The sequence below is a fragment of the Cucurbita moschata genome, unplaced genomic scaffold (assembly GCF_002738365.1).
Source record: "Cucurbita moschata cultivar Rifu unplaced genomic scaffold, Cmos_1.0 Cmo_Scf00002, whole genome shotgun sequence".
Classification (NCBI taxonomy): Eukaryota; Viridiplantae; Streptophyta; class Magnoliopsida; order Cucurbitales; family Cucurbitaceae; genus Cucurbita; species Cucurbita moschata.
The window spans coordinates 3947460-3963961 of record NW_019268518.1 but is presented as its reverse complement, the minus strand read 5'-3'; the positions used below and the strand labels follow the sequence as shown (position 1 = coordinate 3963961).

The 16502-nt window shown below is 35.2% G+C and overlaps 2 protein-coding genes across 2 annotated transcripts in view; both read left to right on the top strand.

The window, feature by feature from the left end:
- Positions 1 to 607: 607 nt before the first annotated feature.
- LOC111458666 (biotin--protein ligase 2-like) lies at positions 608 to 6300 on the top strand. Its single transcript, XM_023101439.1, has 10 exons — positions 608 to 1071; positions 1276 to 1600; positions 1686 to 1747; positions 1841 to 1989; positions 2317 to 2437; positions 2574 to 2729; positions 3345 to 3390; positions 3671 to 3737; positions 4630 to 4706; positions 5648 to 6300. The coding sequence occupies exons 1-10, from the start codon at positions 951 to 953 to the stop codon at positions 5688 to 5690; spliced, it is 1167 nt and encodes a 388-aa protein (XP_022957207.1). The 5' UTR covers positions 608 to 950; the 3' UTR covers positions 5691 to 6300.
- Positions 6301 to 11690: 5390 nt separating this feature from the next.
- Positions 11691 to 16502, top strand: part of LOC111458659 (oxysterol-binding protein-related protein 1C-like) — an 8236-nt gene continuing 3424 nt past the window's right edge. The window contains exons 1-4 of the mRNA XM_023101425.1: positions 11691 to 12652; positions 13020 to 13376; positions 15109 to 15205; positions 15831 to 16279. Of these exons, the coding sequence (XP_022957193.1) occupies positions 12113 to 12652; positions 13020 to 13376; positions 15109 to 15205; positions 15831 to 16279 (1443 nt within the window). The 5' untranslated portion in view covers positions 11691 to 12112. The remainder of the gene's footprint in view (positions 12653 to 13019; positions 13377 to 15108; positions 15206 to 15830; positions 16280 to 16502) is intronic.

Sequence of the window (16502 nt, the reverse complement as noted above, 5' to 3'; positions counted from 1 at the left end):
AACTCCTTTTACATACTTTCATCTTAGGTAAAATGCCTCAAAATGTAATAGGAATATGACTAGTTGTCACTTTTCTAGTTATATACTATTTAAGCTATGATATTTCTTTATTTGCTTATAGTCATATAACTTTCTTCAATTCTTCAAATCATTTTCAAATGTATATCTTTGCTCACGTTTTCGAAACCTTTTCTCACGTGACTTGAGGCGAACATAGCCGACATTGTTCGCAATGTTTGAATTTCTGACGACTGACTTGTTTGTTTAGTTAGAACAAACAAGTGTTAAATGATTACTGTTACAAGAGTGCGATTGTGACACTAGTCCTTATACTTTCGAAATCTCTCTTAAAACATGTGTATATACACCCTATTGGATGTAATTCTTCTTTTTCACTCAATTGCTCAATGACTTTAGGAAACCCAAGTAATTTGCCGATGAATTTGAGATTTGAATTTGGAGAAATTGAGTTTTCAGCCTGATCGTCATTTTTGTATTTATAGATTTGATTTGATGCATTTTTGTAATAAATTTGATTTAGAATTCGTTATTTGTTCTTATATTCATAGATTACTTTGAAATAAATGGAAGCAGTTGGAGTCGTAAAAGGCATTCATTCATACTTGCGTAGTTATCCAACTTTATAAGAGATGAGCTTGTCTCGTATGGCGAATCCGAAAGAATTTTAAAGTCACAAGTCGCTTTCACTGATTGGAGTCAGTGGACGATATACGTCTGCAGAGCTCGCAATTGTCACGGCCACGGCGGAGCTTACACTACATTCAATATCCAAGAACCAGCGGTCTTCACGATCTACGACCTCAATGCATCTGTATGACGCCAATTTATCAACGCGTTCTTGACGATAAAACCCATATATTGTTTTATCCGCACCAACTCCAGAATCTCGCAACGGATGCTTTTTGAATGAGAAACAAGATGCTCATGTCATGTTCTTAACTAACCCACTTCGCTGTTTCAGCTGGCGAGGCTCCCGCTGCTTTCATTCCATCATAAACTCTCCCTCTTTTAGGTCTCCGATCAATACAACTGCTTCAGCGCCCACCCCAGGTTTGTTTCTTGCTTGTTTCGATATATTTAGAAGTAGTTTTCCTGATATTTTTGGTTCATTATGTTGATTTGAAACGAATTTTACTTTGCTGAGGTTTGTCGAACTGTTTCATAAAGATTTATGATTCTTTTCTGAAAAGAAGTTGAACAGCCATGTAGGGTGAGGGTTTAGAGGATTGAAATTGGTTTTCTTCTGGAAAACAGGGACTTCCAGTAAAGTGAGTGAAAAAGGGAGATTGTTCTCTCTATTATCTGGTTTAGCAATGGAGACTAGTTCAACTTGTTCGTTGGTTTTGAGTGGAAAAACAGAGGCTGAGAATGAAACTGCCAAATTGCTGAAGAGGAATGACACTTTGAAGCTCCCAGACGATATCGAAATTTCGGTTTCTTTGCACTCAGAAAGGGATAAATCTTTGAAGGAAAGTGGTTTTCAGATTGGTTCATATATGAATTCTCTTTCTACTGATACTTTTGGTAGATTCCTCATTTGGTGTTCACGGATTCCTTCAACTCAAGATGTAATTTCTCAGTAAGTGTATGAAGACTTCTTTTTGTTTTTCGCCACATTACTTTTTCGTTCATCGACGTGCAAGCTAACTATTAGTCTGCAACAGGAACTTCAGCGATCTCCCATTGGGAGCTGTCTGTGTGGCTGATGTTCAGTTCAAGGGAAGAGGTGCGTGGTGCTAATAAGCGAGACTGGTAACATTGTTTGTTAGATATGGAATTCATCTTTCTAATGTAAATCATTATGTGGATTTAAATGAAGGTCGATCAAAGAATTTGTGGGAATCTCCCCCTGGTTGCCTAATGTTTTCCTTTACCATTCAAATGGAAGATGGCCGTATAGTTCCTCTACTACAGTATGTAATATCTCTAGCTATTACTGAGGCTGTAAAAGATATTTGCGACAAAGAGGTAACTCTTGTCATGTTTTGGCTGATATTAGCAACTCTTATTGTTAAACCATGGCAACTCTATTATAATCAGTCTCCTAGTTGAAAATTTTGATCAACTAGTGATGTTAATTTAATAGCGCAGGGATGTCTCAGTGCCCTGATATGCTAAATTACCAGAACTTTAGAAGGGGCTAGAGAAAAACATTTGGTCATGGAAGGAGGAAACAGTTTGTTGGAAAGAATCTGGAGGAACTTAAGGAATAGATAGGGGTTTAAGTCATGTTACAAGTATTATTTCGTAAATGGGGCTGCACTTGAGTTGAGATTAATACCTCTCATATTGCAGGGTTTACCTTACATTGACTTGAAAATAAAATGGCCAAATGATCTTTATGTGAATGGCCTGAAAGTTGGAGGCATTCTGTGCACATCAACATATAGATCAAAGAAGTTCAACGTTACTGCTGGTAATTGTGTTTGTTTTCTTCCATCCAGGCCGTTTTCCCTTTCCCAATTGAAACTTAGTCTCCATACCATACCTTACACCAATTTGAAAGGCCTAGCGTCGCTGTGATATATTTTATTTGCTTTATGTTCTTCCAGGTATAGGATTAAATGTAGACAATGATAAACCAACCACATGCTTGAATGAAGCTCTTGCGAATTTATCCAGTACACCTTACAAGTTCAGAAGAGAGGATATCTTAGCATTCTTCTTTAACAAATTTGAAGGACTGTATGATATCTTCATAAATCAAGGTATTCATATGCCAATCTAATGTCTTTCACATGATAAGACATTGTCAAATACATGCATGGATTTAGAGCTTCTCCTTCAATCCAACCTTAACAATGCTCTGGAGTTGATTGTAAGCATGAAATTTTATAGTAGCAGCTAATACCATTTGCAAAAAGAATTTGAAATTAGCCCTCTTTCTCTTCTTTTTCCCCCATGGCTGAACATGTTGTTGTGAACATCATTCTATCACTTCATGCTGTTCGATGCCTTACGGTTTTGTGCATGCTATGCATTTTGCTTCTACTTATGGCATAAAGGATAGGTGGACTTCAGATGAATGAGTATCCGTGAAGGAAATCTCCCCATATTTTCTAGTTACATTTCCTTCAAATCTGTAAAGATCATAGCTGTATGTAATATTTCCACTGGAGGGAGAGGGAGCGAGAGATAAGATATTGTTCGTTTAGGATGTAGATTTTTAATCGCGTTCTCTCGTGAAAAAGCTAGAATTTTGTAGCACGTCGTGCTTATCAGTCTCAAGTTTGTTCTGCTTCAGTTTCTAAATTTCCCTGGTGACCTCATTCACTCTAAATTTGTGTAATGCCATTTTGTTTTCATCATTTCTGAATCATTAGGGTTTCAGGCTCTTGAGGAACTCTACTGTCAGACATGGTTGCACAGGTAACTCATGATGATTGATCTCTTTCTTTTTATATATATATTATCAACATGTGCTCTGTTCCAAGATTCTCACGATTATACTTAGTTTGCATTGTCTATACATTTGTTGTCATGGGAACCAAAAACATCCTGGAAATGGACTATGTTGTTTGATCTTTACGCAAGTTATACGTCACTTGTTTCAAACATTTTGTTGTGTACATATATATTTATGGCATTTAATGCTGTGCGAGTTATACCGAGTAGTTCTTACAATTTTTTGTTACATCTTTGTATGTAGTGGGCAAAGAGTTATTGTACAGGAAAAGAAAGAAGATCAAGTAGTGGAAAATGTAGTCACTATTCAGGTACGTTATATCTGAATGATAGCTAATTCTTTGTCTTCTCTAGTTTTTACTCGAATACTGCAGACTTGATCCCACTACTCTTTCTGGCTCTTCACTGTGGTTGTTTATATCTTTCCGGTTCTAAAGAAATGACCTTGTCTCCTGCAGCTAATTGTCATGTAGTTATTACTGTTAGATAATCCTATTCCTAAAGGGGCGGTCTTGTTCAAATATTCAATATCAATTTCTTGTTCAACTTTGTAATGGAGAGTGCTAAATTGTGAGATCCCACGTTGGTTGGTTGGGGAGGAGAACGAATCATTCTTTATAAGGGTGTGGAAACCTCTCCCTAGCACACACGTTTTAAAAACCTTGAGGAGAAGCCCGAAAGGGAAAACCCAAAGAGGACAATATCTGCTAGCGGTAGGCTTGGGCTGTTACATATGTTATCAGAGCCAAACACCGGGCGGTGTGCCAGCGAGGACGCTGGGCCTCGAAAGGGAGTGGATTGTGAAAACGCACATAGATTGGAGAGGGGAACAGTGCTAGCGAGAACGCTGGGCCCTGAAGGGGGCCGGGCGGTGTGTCAGCTAGGATGCTAGGCCCTAAAGGGGGGTGAATTGTGAGATCCCACATCGATTGGAGAGAAGAACGAGTGCTGGCGAGGACGTTGAGTCCCACATTGGTTGGGGAGGAGAACGAAGCATTCTTGATAAGAGTGTGAAAGTCTCTCTCTAGCAAACACGTTTTAAAAACCTTGAGGGGAAGTGTGGAATGGAAAAATCCAAAGAGGACAATATCTGTTAGTGGTGGGCTTGGGCGGTTACATAAATGCACTATGTTCTATGATTTTCATGGTTTTAAAAACAGGAACTGTTTTCATAATCACAAGTTTGCTTGTTTCTTTATACAGGGGTTGACACCTACAGGATATTTGCTAGCTATTGGAGATGACAACCAAATGTGCGAGCTCCATCCCGATGGAAATAGGTTAAGTATTTGAATGAATTCCTAATATTGATTTAGTTAATGGACTATGTTGTGCTTTAATTGACTATATGTAATGGGTCAAAGCGGACAATATCTTCTAGTGGTGGATTTGGGCTGTTACAAATGGCATCAGAGCCAAACACCGGACGGTGTGCCAGCGAGGACGTTGGGCCCCCAAGGGGGTGGATTGTGAGATCCCACATCGATTTGAGAGAGAAACGAGTGCCAGCGAGAACGCTAGGCCCTGAAGGGGAATGAATTATAAGATCTCATATCAATTGGAGAGGAGAACAAAACATTCTTTATAAGGGTGTGGAAACCTTTCTCTAGCTAGACACGCTTTAAAAACCTTGAGGGAAAGCTCAAAAAGAAAAGCCCAATGAGAACAATATCTGCTAGCAGTGGGCTTGGGCTGTTGGAGATACAATGTGATATTACAACATCTATGTCATATCGATTGCTTTGTGAAACTAACTCTCAAGATCGAGAGAGTTCATTGTATGCAGTTTGTCCCAACCTTTCACCAAAAATCTGGTCACACAACATTCTAAATTTTCTCCCCCTTCCTGTGTATATCTTAGATGCTTCCAAAAGGAAAAGGTGTATCATAACTAAACTAAATCATTATTATTTACTAAATTTACTGTGAAATTGATTCCAAATTCATACATGACTAAGAAACAACAGTGGTCAATAAAGTTAAACATCTTCAAGCTGCTTTAGAATCAATCATAATGATTGCAAAGGAAGTGACTGCCTTGTTGGATGAAATTTTTAATTCTGATATAAACTCCTTAAAAGTCCTTTTGAACTGCACGCCCTGTTTCTGCATCGCATCCATCAGCTCACAACCCCAAGCATTTAACAAATTTGAGCATTTGAATGACTGCTAAGATCTATCTCAAATCTGATGATCATCTCATTTTCCTGTTGTTCTACAGCTTAGATTTCTTCAAAGGACTGATCAAGAGCAAACTGGTGTGAGAATACTGCTTGTTCATTCTCTAACAGATGGCTGACTATGAGCTATATGGAATGGAATCTTATGCAATAAGAAGAAGTAGACACTTGCTTTCATTTACTTTTGGTGAACATCTCTCTGTTTCTATGGTGGAGTAAAGAAAGATGAAAAGATTTTACCTTTTATGATTAGACAATGAGATCTCTACTGAAGTTGTAAATATTATTCATCTTTGAACTTACTAAGAAGGGTCCATGGTCCATAACGTGCTAGAGTTTTGTATCATCCTGTTGAATGTGCCTTAATTCCAAGTGGGACAGCTTCCAATTGATGAACACTGACCCCACAATTGCTATAATCAGTCAGTCAGTGAGCATGTCTTTTTGTTAGAAACTTGGGAAATTCTCTGCCAGAACTTATCTGAACTTTACGACTGTCAAATGAGTGTAAAGGAACAGAAGGACAAAAGATTCTTGTGGGAAGGCGCCATGTCAGACCCAGAAACTGGTATGTCTTCTTCTGTGTATAATTCCTAACGGCTGTTGGGGCTTTTTGTTTAGGGTTTCACTATCAGAAAGAAGGAAAGGGGTTGGCTTTCCACATGGAGAAACAGTGGATGGATTGAATAAACAACAAAAAAAAAAAAAGTACGTCGAATTATACGTTCTGTCTCTAAACTCTTAGTCCTGTTCTCTGTAGTCATTCGTATTGGAACTGTAGTTTCTTGTCGCTTTTACCGTGTATCGGATTGTAGGATCCCATATTGGTTGGAGAGGGGAACAAAACATTTCTTATAAGGGTGTGGAAACCTCTCGCCTCCCTATAGATGCATTCTACTAGCGGTGAGCTTGAGTTATACTAATAGACTAAACATTTTATAATGATGCGTGATTAGATCTTTGATAGTGTTGGGTGAAGGTTCGAATATATGATCTTCTTAGTCGATGATATGTGTCTTAACCATTTGAGTTATAATTAGGCTGATATGAACCTAACGGGATGAAACGGTATCAAACTTTGGGCGACCCCATGTACTTCAACCCCAAAAAAGGCAGCTTTGTATTGTTTTAGGTGGAGTATGGGCCATGCCAGCACTGTGTTGGGTGGTGGGAGTGTCGTGATGTGTAGAGTTTGAGGCAATCAAGAGCTGCAAAAGGGGAAGTCTTGCTGTAAAACTAGGTTTGTGTTCACCTTACTGTAAAACTCGTTATCTCGTCGCAACGTTGTGTTGTCAGATCTAAACTATCCTTAGAACGCTCGTTTGTTCACAACCCTGAAAACTTTCGTACTTTCAAAAAGTCTATTTTAATCGGTCACTATTTTTGTTCCTTCACTTTCTTTTAAAACCATTGACATCAAAATCGTGTTTCTGATGAATCAGAATTATCGTAGCCAAATTGATCTTTATCTGAATCAAATCCTCAACGGATCGATTCTTTTAAATTTTATATTTTAAAGCGGAGATATCGACCGGGTTCGATTGATTTTTGCTCTTTAAGCTTTAACCCTTTTACTTTTTACTGTTTTGGAGGAATATTTTGGTGAAGGAGAGGGGGAGAAAAGAGAAAGTGGGTTAACAGGTCAAAAGGAAGTCTTTATAATTTTAAATTAATAAAAATATTTATATTTTATCTCAAATATAAAAAATAATTAATAAAACTCTAAAATTAAAATTAAAAATTAGTACGAATTTTTTTTTTTTTAAAAAAAATCTAGAATAAATTTAAATAATATATTTAAATTCTTAATAAAAGTTTTAAAAAAAAGTATTTTCGATAATTTATTAAAAAATACTAAAATTAAATTTTTACTTTTTACATGTAAATAAAAATTTCCACCTCATAACTAAAAAAATAAAAAATTAAAATTAAAATTAAAATAAATTATTGATTAGTCAAAGATTCTGGGCATAATCGCAGTGGACCAAAGAAGATTGGAGAGAATTTTATGACATATTTATTCTTTTTGGCATTATTATTTTATTATTTTATTTTAATTTGGAATTATGCACATTTCCATAAAGATATTAAAAATGACACCTATCACGCGCCGAAATTAAATTCCTAATTTCAAAGTTTTTAAAAAACGCCTCGATAACTTAAATTCCCATTTCCTTTTTAAATAATTAGTTTTTTACATTTTTTGTTTTATTTTTCTAATCTTTTTGCCTATTTATTACATTATGTAAATTATATTATTTTTTATTTTTCAATTTTCTTTCCTTATTTTATTAATAATTTGGATTTTGTAAAAAAAAAAAAAAAAAAAAAAGTGATTGGATTTCCTTCCCTAATCATTAGGATTGCAAATCCCTAATCATTATATGAGACTTCCATCAACTCTTCATTATTTTATTTCATTTTAATATTATATTCTTTTTCATCTCAATCATCAATTATCCCAAAAATAATATAAAATAAAATCTTTCATTTTTTTCATGAATTTAAATTTAAAATTATTTTAAAATATTTTTACGGATAGTACCCGTCTTAAAAATACTTTTTAAAGTAATATTTAAATATTTATATATAATCTATGAGATACCGATAAACAATATTGGTTCATATAGTGACAGTAAATTTTTTTTTTTTTTTGTTTATTTTTAAATTTTTATTAATTTAGTAAATAATAATAATAAGAGGATAAATAATAAAAGGGGAGAGTAAAGAGGGGATGCGGTGAATGAATATAAAGGTGCCACGTGGAATAAGTTAGTTGACTGGAGTTTAAAAATAGTCAAAGTAAAAAGTATCTGTCCGTGATCATCTGCTCAGAGAAGTGCCCTATCATCTTCCTGTTTTTTCCACTTCCGTGCCCGACCGTCAACTGAAAGTGACGTCATACACCCTTCCAATCACGTGCTCTCTTTCATGCTGCATGTGATCACTTCTTTTTCCTTTTTCCTTTTTTTTTTTTTAAATATTTCCCTTTCAATTCCACGTGTAAATAATGAATTGGCCAACTCTTTTCTTTTTTTCAACTTTTATTGTAAAATTGGTAAAAATAAAAAATAAAAAACATATATTCAATTTTCTTTTAATGTAAGTTACACATTATTTAATAATTTATGCTCCGACAAAAAAATATATATATATATATATATTTATTACACTCATTTTTTATTAAATAGATTAGGCAATAAATCTAATAAACTAAAATATCATTTTAAAGTTATTTTCGTATAAATATTGTCAATCAATTGAGCTATGTTCATATTAACTATATAATAAATGTTGATTTAATTAATATGATTGTTATAAGTATTTTTAGCGACATTTAATTATTAATATTTTAATATAAAGTAAATATTCAAGATTGGTGAGTATAGATTAAGACTTTATAAGAGAAATTAACAACATTAATTAAAATTTTCCTATGTTTGGTGGGGTTGGAAATAACGTTTAATTAATTATGATCCCCTAAGTAGGTTTGTATAGACTAAACATGATTAGTATTATTTTATTTTATTTTTATTATTATTATTATTATTATTATTTTTAATAATTCTATATTAATTAAGGTTCCACAAATTTTCCTTAAAACAAATTAATTGAAATATTTAAGGGTTAAGGGACGTTGAATCACGATCATATAGACGGAGTGGTGTTGGGGGCGTGGATGTCATATGAAGTCGACCCTAGGGCAAGCCTAGACCGATCAGGGATCTTGGGTTCGATCCGACCCCAATTTCTCTTCGTCCTTTTATGCATATTCTTATATTTCAATTTCATATGCAACAATCTAAATTGATACCGCTCGTTTAAGATGACTTAAAATTTAATGTTAGAATAGAATAATGAGTATAGGTTGAGATTAAAAGGTACATTCGTTTGCTTACTATCTGTCATTTTAATTTTCTTTTATATATATTTATTTAAAAATAATTTATATGGATTTAATTGATATATTAAATTAATTTAATCAGAATAGTCATGCAGAGACAAAATATATAACTTAACCTAAATATTAAATAAAGAAGACTTAAATATAAGTATTGAACGATATAGTTCGTCTATTTGAGTATAACTCGATTGATCAATAATTTATAATATATAGTTTGATTATAACGCATAAAAACAAAAGGGAAAAATGATTGTTCAAAAAATGGGAATGTGTGGCTTTCAATCAATAGACGGTTGATTTGACTTTTTTTTTATTATTATTATTTTAATTCGTAATCTCGAAAAGTGGTCTTAAAAATGCACGCAAATCATGCTATCCCTTTCTACTTGGTGGCCCAATTATAATCATAGTTCATATCATATATTATCAGTAGTATTCTAGAAAAGTTAGTAGATGAACTTCAATTGGTTACTGAATAATGAACCCAGCCCGACTCTTGATTGTTCGGATTGACCTTCCAAATGTGGAGTTTTTGTTTGTTTGGCCTCGTGCTCGAAGGTTGAGAAGGAGAATCGAATTCGAGTTGAGGCCTTGTCCGAGTCTTCATTCAGTCGGTTTTGGCCTCAAAAGTTGATGAACTTTGATGATTCTTGAACCTATAGATTCGTGAGAGGACGTTGCACAACATTGTAGAAAGAGCCCAAGGGAAAGAGATCAAGCAATTAGTTTTGTACGTATCTCTCTCATTTCTCTATGGTTTCTGATGAATCCTAAACTGTTGTTTTTAGCTCGAGAAGCTCCATAATTTTGATAAAGAAAACAAAAGTTATTGAAGTACATAGCAACCAACCCAAAAGAACGAAAAGAAAACGTATAGTTGAAATAATTACGAAAGAAAAACGACATTAATTCAAGTATTGTGGGCGAAAGAAAATGAGAGAGAATTGAATTGAATAATAATGCAAAATTCATAAGATTATGAACACAGACACATGCATCTATAGTGGTGCATACAGTGGACAAAGAAGAGACGAAAGCAAATTTTGGTGATATTTATTCTCTGAATTGATATCTCTTAAGGCAGCCCCCAGCCGCACCTTCAGCACCAACATGGATGAATTTGAGTGGTTGCCGTCACAAATGAACTTTAAATTCGAGTGTTAATCTTGATATAGTAAAATAGGTTATATACGAGCGTAGACGAATTGGATATTAATTAACTCTGAAATTATGCCTATAAACATTAACTTCACTTTAATACTATATTATCAATCCAAAAATATGAATGGATAAATTATAATAAATTTAATTTTTAATTTATGTATTTTGAGTATTTATTTTATTTTGTTGGTTCTAGGAACAGTATTGCGTCGAAAAAGTACTGGTTCTATAAGAGTATAGTATAGAATATTCATGACTTGAATGTACGTTACATGTCATTGCTCTATTGAAAATTTACGGTCATATTGCCCAAAAAAAATATTTAAAATATTGATTTTCTTAAAAAAAAAATATTTATTCTTAGGTTAAAAATTTTTAATTCTTACCTTTAGCTTTTTTTATTTTATTTAAAAATAATTTTCAACTTTCAATAGAAAAAAAAACCCTATATAAATTTTATAAAAAAGAATAATTTTAATAACGAGTTTTTTTTTTTTTTTTTGAAAAAGATAAATTCAAACAAAAAAATATATAAAATTATTAATTCATTTCTGTTTCTTCATTTACGTATTAAAATAAGCCAACAAAATAATAATAATAATAATAATAATAAATGAAGAAAAATCCATTTCATTAAAGAAGGAATTATCCCGTGAAACCGTATCCACCACTTTTAAAACGAAAATCCCAAAAATTAATAATAATAACTAAATTTATGTAATTTTTTTAAAAAAAGTGAAAAGACGAAAAAGCCCTTAGAGAGGGGGCCCCGTTACCGTCAAACCCTCACCCGACGGTCCCCACGTTGTCGATCCGCCTCGGCCACAGCCAGCTGTACATCTCCCACCAAACCCGCGCCGTTCCCCACTCTAACTTTCCTACACCCACCCGCATCCAAACAAAACCCATCAACACAAAAAATAACAAAAAAGAAAAGAAAAAAAGAAAAAAGGAAATTAATTAATATATTATTATTTTGATAAGAATTTATTAATTAACTACCCGTCCCGTCCGGCGGCCTCCATATTTAAACTGGTTCGCTCATTGAGTCGCGTCCTCGGCACTCGCCGCGTGGCACCAACGTCAAAGCGGACGACGCAGCTTCTTCCTCTCCGATGCCCCAAAGCTCCAATTTCCATTTTCGACCAACAAGAACACATTACATTATTATTTGTTTTTTCCATCGGAATTCTGCTCATTCCATAATTGAAAATCCGTTTCTACCGAGCTTCTCGCCCAAGATTTCCATGGCCATCGGTTGTTTTGCGGCTTCCTTATAAAGAAATTTGTTAATCCAACTGTTCTTCTTCCCATATTCTTCGTTTCAACAATTTGAATCAATGATTCCTCCTCCGCCTGTCTCCGGCTCCTCCCACGACGTCGCTTTCACTTCCGGTTCCTTCTCAATCTCTTCTCACCTCTCTGTTTGAAAATTTTCCCTATGCATTCTTTCTGCTGTGTCTCTACTGTCTCTGATAACTCTCCGTCCAAGAAACCGCCGTATCCGATGCCCGACCTTCATATTCCACCGGCTTCTCCTGCAGTTTCTGTCGCGTCCAGATCGGATCCGACGATTCGGATTTCTCATAATCGGAGTCTTAGTAGTAGCGATGCGGGACGGCTTAGCCATCGGAGTATTTTTGCTGCTGAGATGGTTGCACGGCATTCCTCCTTTAGGGAGCCTCCGGTTGACGTTAAGATCAACGATATTGTTGGGAATGGTATTTGTGGTATACTCTATAAGTGGGTGAACTACGGGAAAGGTTGGCGTCCACGCTGGTTTGTGCTTCAGGATGGCGTTTTGTCCTACTATAAGATTCATGGACCTGATAAGATCGTTGTCAATGAGGAAACAGAGAAGGGATCGAAGGTGATTGGCGAGGTGTCAATGAGGAGGATTGCGAGACATAAGAACGGGTTCTCTAATCATACCACCCAGTTCCCACTCAGGCGCAAGCCGTTTGGGGAAGTTCATCTCAAGGTTTCACCGATTCTAACTGCTCCTTCATAATTTACGCCTCCAAGAATCATGTCATTCGTTTTATCTTTGTGTTTGGAGGTGCTGATATTGCGTATCAACATCTTCCTTCGTTTTCTTAGTCAGTTTGTTTTCATTCTGGATTATCCCGTAGATAACGACTCGCATGCTCATTTTTCATCCTTTTTATTAACTGAAATTCAACATCTTCATCCATGCTTACAATTGATTTGGTTAATCCTCTCAAGATTTTTGTGTTCCATGTTAATCGTGAATGAGACTTGAGGAATGATGCCTAGGATGCAGATTCTTTTAATTTTCATTCTGGTTCTGTGGTTCATTCGCGGCTGTTGAATTGTTCATTCGACAGGTTTCCTCAATTCGAGAAAGCCGATCAGATGATAAGAGGTTTTCCATCTTCACTGGGACAAAGAGACTTCACTTGCGTGCGGAGACCTGCGACGATCGGTTGGCATGGATGGATGCATTGCAGGCAGTGAAGGAACTATTCCCAAGGATGTCGAACAGCGAGCTCATGGCGCCTAAGGACTTCTTGTCTGTGTCAACAGACAGGATTAGAAAGCGGCTTTTAGAAGAGGGTGTCAATGAAACAGCTATTCAGGACACTGAAAACATTATGAAGAGTGAGTTTGCTGCATTGCAAAACCAGCTCTTGTTGCTCAAGCAAAAGCAGTGGCAACTTATTGACACACTGCGGCACTTAGAGGTACATTGAAACTGAATCTGGAATACTTCATATGAATCAAATTGGGAATTGTTTTTTGATTCCTGCTACTATTGGAACTTTTTCTTTTCATTAAATCACTACGGAGCCTGTCTTAGAGATTGTGTATATTTTCCTCTTCCAGTAGTTCTTCCGTTAGACTGTTCGGGAATCTGAGTTTGTACCTATACTCTGTTGTAACTTTGTATGAACTTAAATTTCCCAATTTTAATAATTAGCTACCATTTTGCGAAATGTGTTCTTGGTTTCATAGGGCGATTTAAGCTCCATTGAGATATTGGTTATGTGAGATCCCCATCAGTTGGAGAGGGAAACGAAACATTCTTTATAAGGGTGTGGAAACCTCTTCCTAGTCCGATGCATTTTAAAAATTTTGAGGGAAGCCGAAAGGGAAAGCCCGAAGAGGACAATATTTACTAACAGTAGGCCTAGGCAGGTTATTTAAACCCTTAGCTTTGGTGTACATCTCTTCATCCAATCATTCTGATTGTCCATTATTGATAGTGTAGCAGATGGGTGGCATTTGGCTCTGTGTAGTACGCAGAGATTGTCATATTTTACTAGTTACACATACTTATTCTCACTGCATGTTGAATTTGAAGCATGCTAAAATATTGTAGAGTAATTACGTTTCTCCATGTAACAAACCCAAAATGAAGCCAGATGTCCCAAAAATGCACAAAGCTTTTCAAACGACAAAACTAGAGTTCCCACTTCTTCTCGCATAATTCCATTTGGTTATCTAGGAACATTTGTTTTTTGTCTGCCATTTTTATTTTACACAGGTCCTTGATTGAAGTTTATTTGCATGTTTGTTTGTTTTCATTTTTTTTCCTACTAAATGTGGCCTCCTTGTGTCTTGACTCTCGTATCTCATCTGTTCGAAATTTTGAAATTGGACACTTCGAAGCAAAATCCAGAGCTTGCCTGCGTTCAATTTGATATTAGAACGTATGTTTAAAGCGTGTTTTGAGTTTGCCATTCACTCTCTTTTTAAAATAGTGTCCACAATTCCTAGCAGATAACAAGTATACCAAAACTTTCAGATTTATTCCTTTCTTGAGATACCCGTACCACCTACTCGCAGCTGAAAGCTAAAACTCTCTTACCAAGACATTTCTATTCCGATTCCTGGGTTTCTTCACCAAGAATAGTGAAATTTTCTGCTGCTTGCCTTTTGTGCTTTCTCTTTGGAAATGGGTTTTCTAGGATCTCTTGATTGCTTTGCCGGAAGGTTTAAGTTAGCTGGAAAAGGTTTTATATGCTTGTTCCCGATAATGCATGCACTTCCTGCAAGTTATATATAATTATAATATTAAGACTAATCAAAGTTGAACGTCATTTGGATTCAACCTTACACCAAGCATTGTTGTTAGGCTTAATCCAAGCAGACCATTTGTTAGTCACTTTTGATTTTTCCCCACACCTGAGCTATTCAATTTTTGTTTTTTCATTTTTGAGCTAATTGAATTTCTTTCAAACACATATATTTATTCCTTGAATTTGATTCTCTAGTTTCCACGAATAGCTCAAATTCATTTTTTTTTTTTTTTTTGTTAGCATTAAGTAGACCTCTAATCAAAACAATAACAGTAGGAGTCCGATAGAAGTTCACTGACTGACCATCCTTCAAAATTTTGCATTCTGCATTTCATTCAACATTTTCTTTTGGCCGTTGTGCTATGCTTAAATTACTCTTTATTGTCTTGTGTAGACAGAAAAGGTTGACTTGGAGAATACAGTAGTTGATGAGAGCCAGAGACAGTTCAATGAGCCAGGGGCTTTGCCTGGTCCGCTGGAAAAGTACAGTGGTGAGTTGTCTGCTGCATGATTATATAATCATTGTTTTACTAGTCAACACACTAAATTAATTTTGTATCACTATCTTTTGGCCTGTCACATTTCCCTTTAATATGACAGTATTGTTGTTTTGGGTTATGTGAAAAGAGATTTTACTTCGTGTTAACTGTAGCTTTGTTTTTCTAATGATGACATCTGACACTTATTTATCGTCCTCTGTTTTCTTGATATGCTATAATGAAGATAAAAATGGTCGGCAGAAAATTTTATGAAACCCTACAGGTTATGAGCTTAGCACTAGACTTGAATCTGGATTTGATCAATTGAGGTGAAGTGTAGCCTTGGTGATTTCTCTCAAGCAGCATTACTGGATTTGATTAATTTGGCTTATTTATAATTTATATTCTCACCTATATAATATGTATGATGATAATGTTTGCTATTAATGCTTGTTTCTTTCTCGACAGTTTTGGGGTCCTACATACAAATATTTTAGCATAAGCACGTTGAATACTGGCTTATGATGCATTTTATCTTCTTACTCCAGATATGTGTTTGTAAACATGTGCTCAATTCTTTTGGTCATTGGAAACATGTCCTACTCTTTTTTCCCTCAACTTTTTTATCTTGCTACAGATGCAAGTGCAAGTGTAACTGAATCTGATGATGACAATGAGCGAGTTGATGCTGCAGAGGAAGAAACAGATGATGATGAGAACACTTTTTTTGATACGAGAGATTTTTTATCGTCAAGTTCGTTCAAAAGCAATGGATCTGTCAGGATATCATCTTTTTCTTCGGATGAAGGCATTCGTGCAGTTGGTTCTGAGGAAGAGGTGGATCCATCAATTAGGTCTGTTGGAACTAATTATCCACATGTTAAGCGGCGCAAGAAATTACCTGATCCAGTTGAAAAGGAGAAGGGTGTTAGCCTTTGGTCAATGATTAAAGATAACATTGGAAAAGATCTCACCAAAATTTGTCTCCCTGTTTTCTTCAATGAGCCTCTTTCTTCCTTGCAAAAGTGTTTTGAAGATTTAGAATATTCTTACCTTATTGATCGGGCACATGAGTGGGGAAGAAGGGTAAGTTGATGATCCACGATCCTGTGCTCTGCATAACATTTTGTTGTCTCATGGAAGATGTTGGAAACCCCGTGTTCCATGAGAAATTTAAGGAACTTTCTGGAAAGTGTAAAAGAAAAAACACCATAAATATTTAAGTACTCCATATGATTTTTAACTAGTTTTTTTTTTTTTTTTTTTTTTTTTTTTTTTTTTTTTTTTTTTTTTTTTTTTTTTTTTTTTT

Coding starts and splice junctions, on each gene's coding strand:
- LOC111458666 (XM_023101439.1), top strand. CDS start 951: ATGTTCTTAACTAACCCACTTCGCTGTTTCAGCTGGCGAGGCTCCCGC. Junction 1,072..1,275: donor TGCTTCAGCGCCCACCCCAG/GTTTGTTTCTTG, acceptor TCTGGAAAACAG/GGACTTCCAGTAAAGTGAGT. Junction 3,391..3,670: donor TGTCAGACATGGTTGCACAG/GTAACTCATGAT, acceptor CTTTGTATGTAG/TGGGCAAAGAGTTATTGTAC.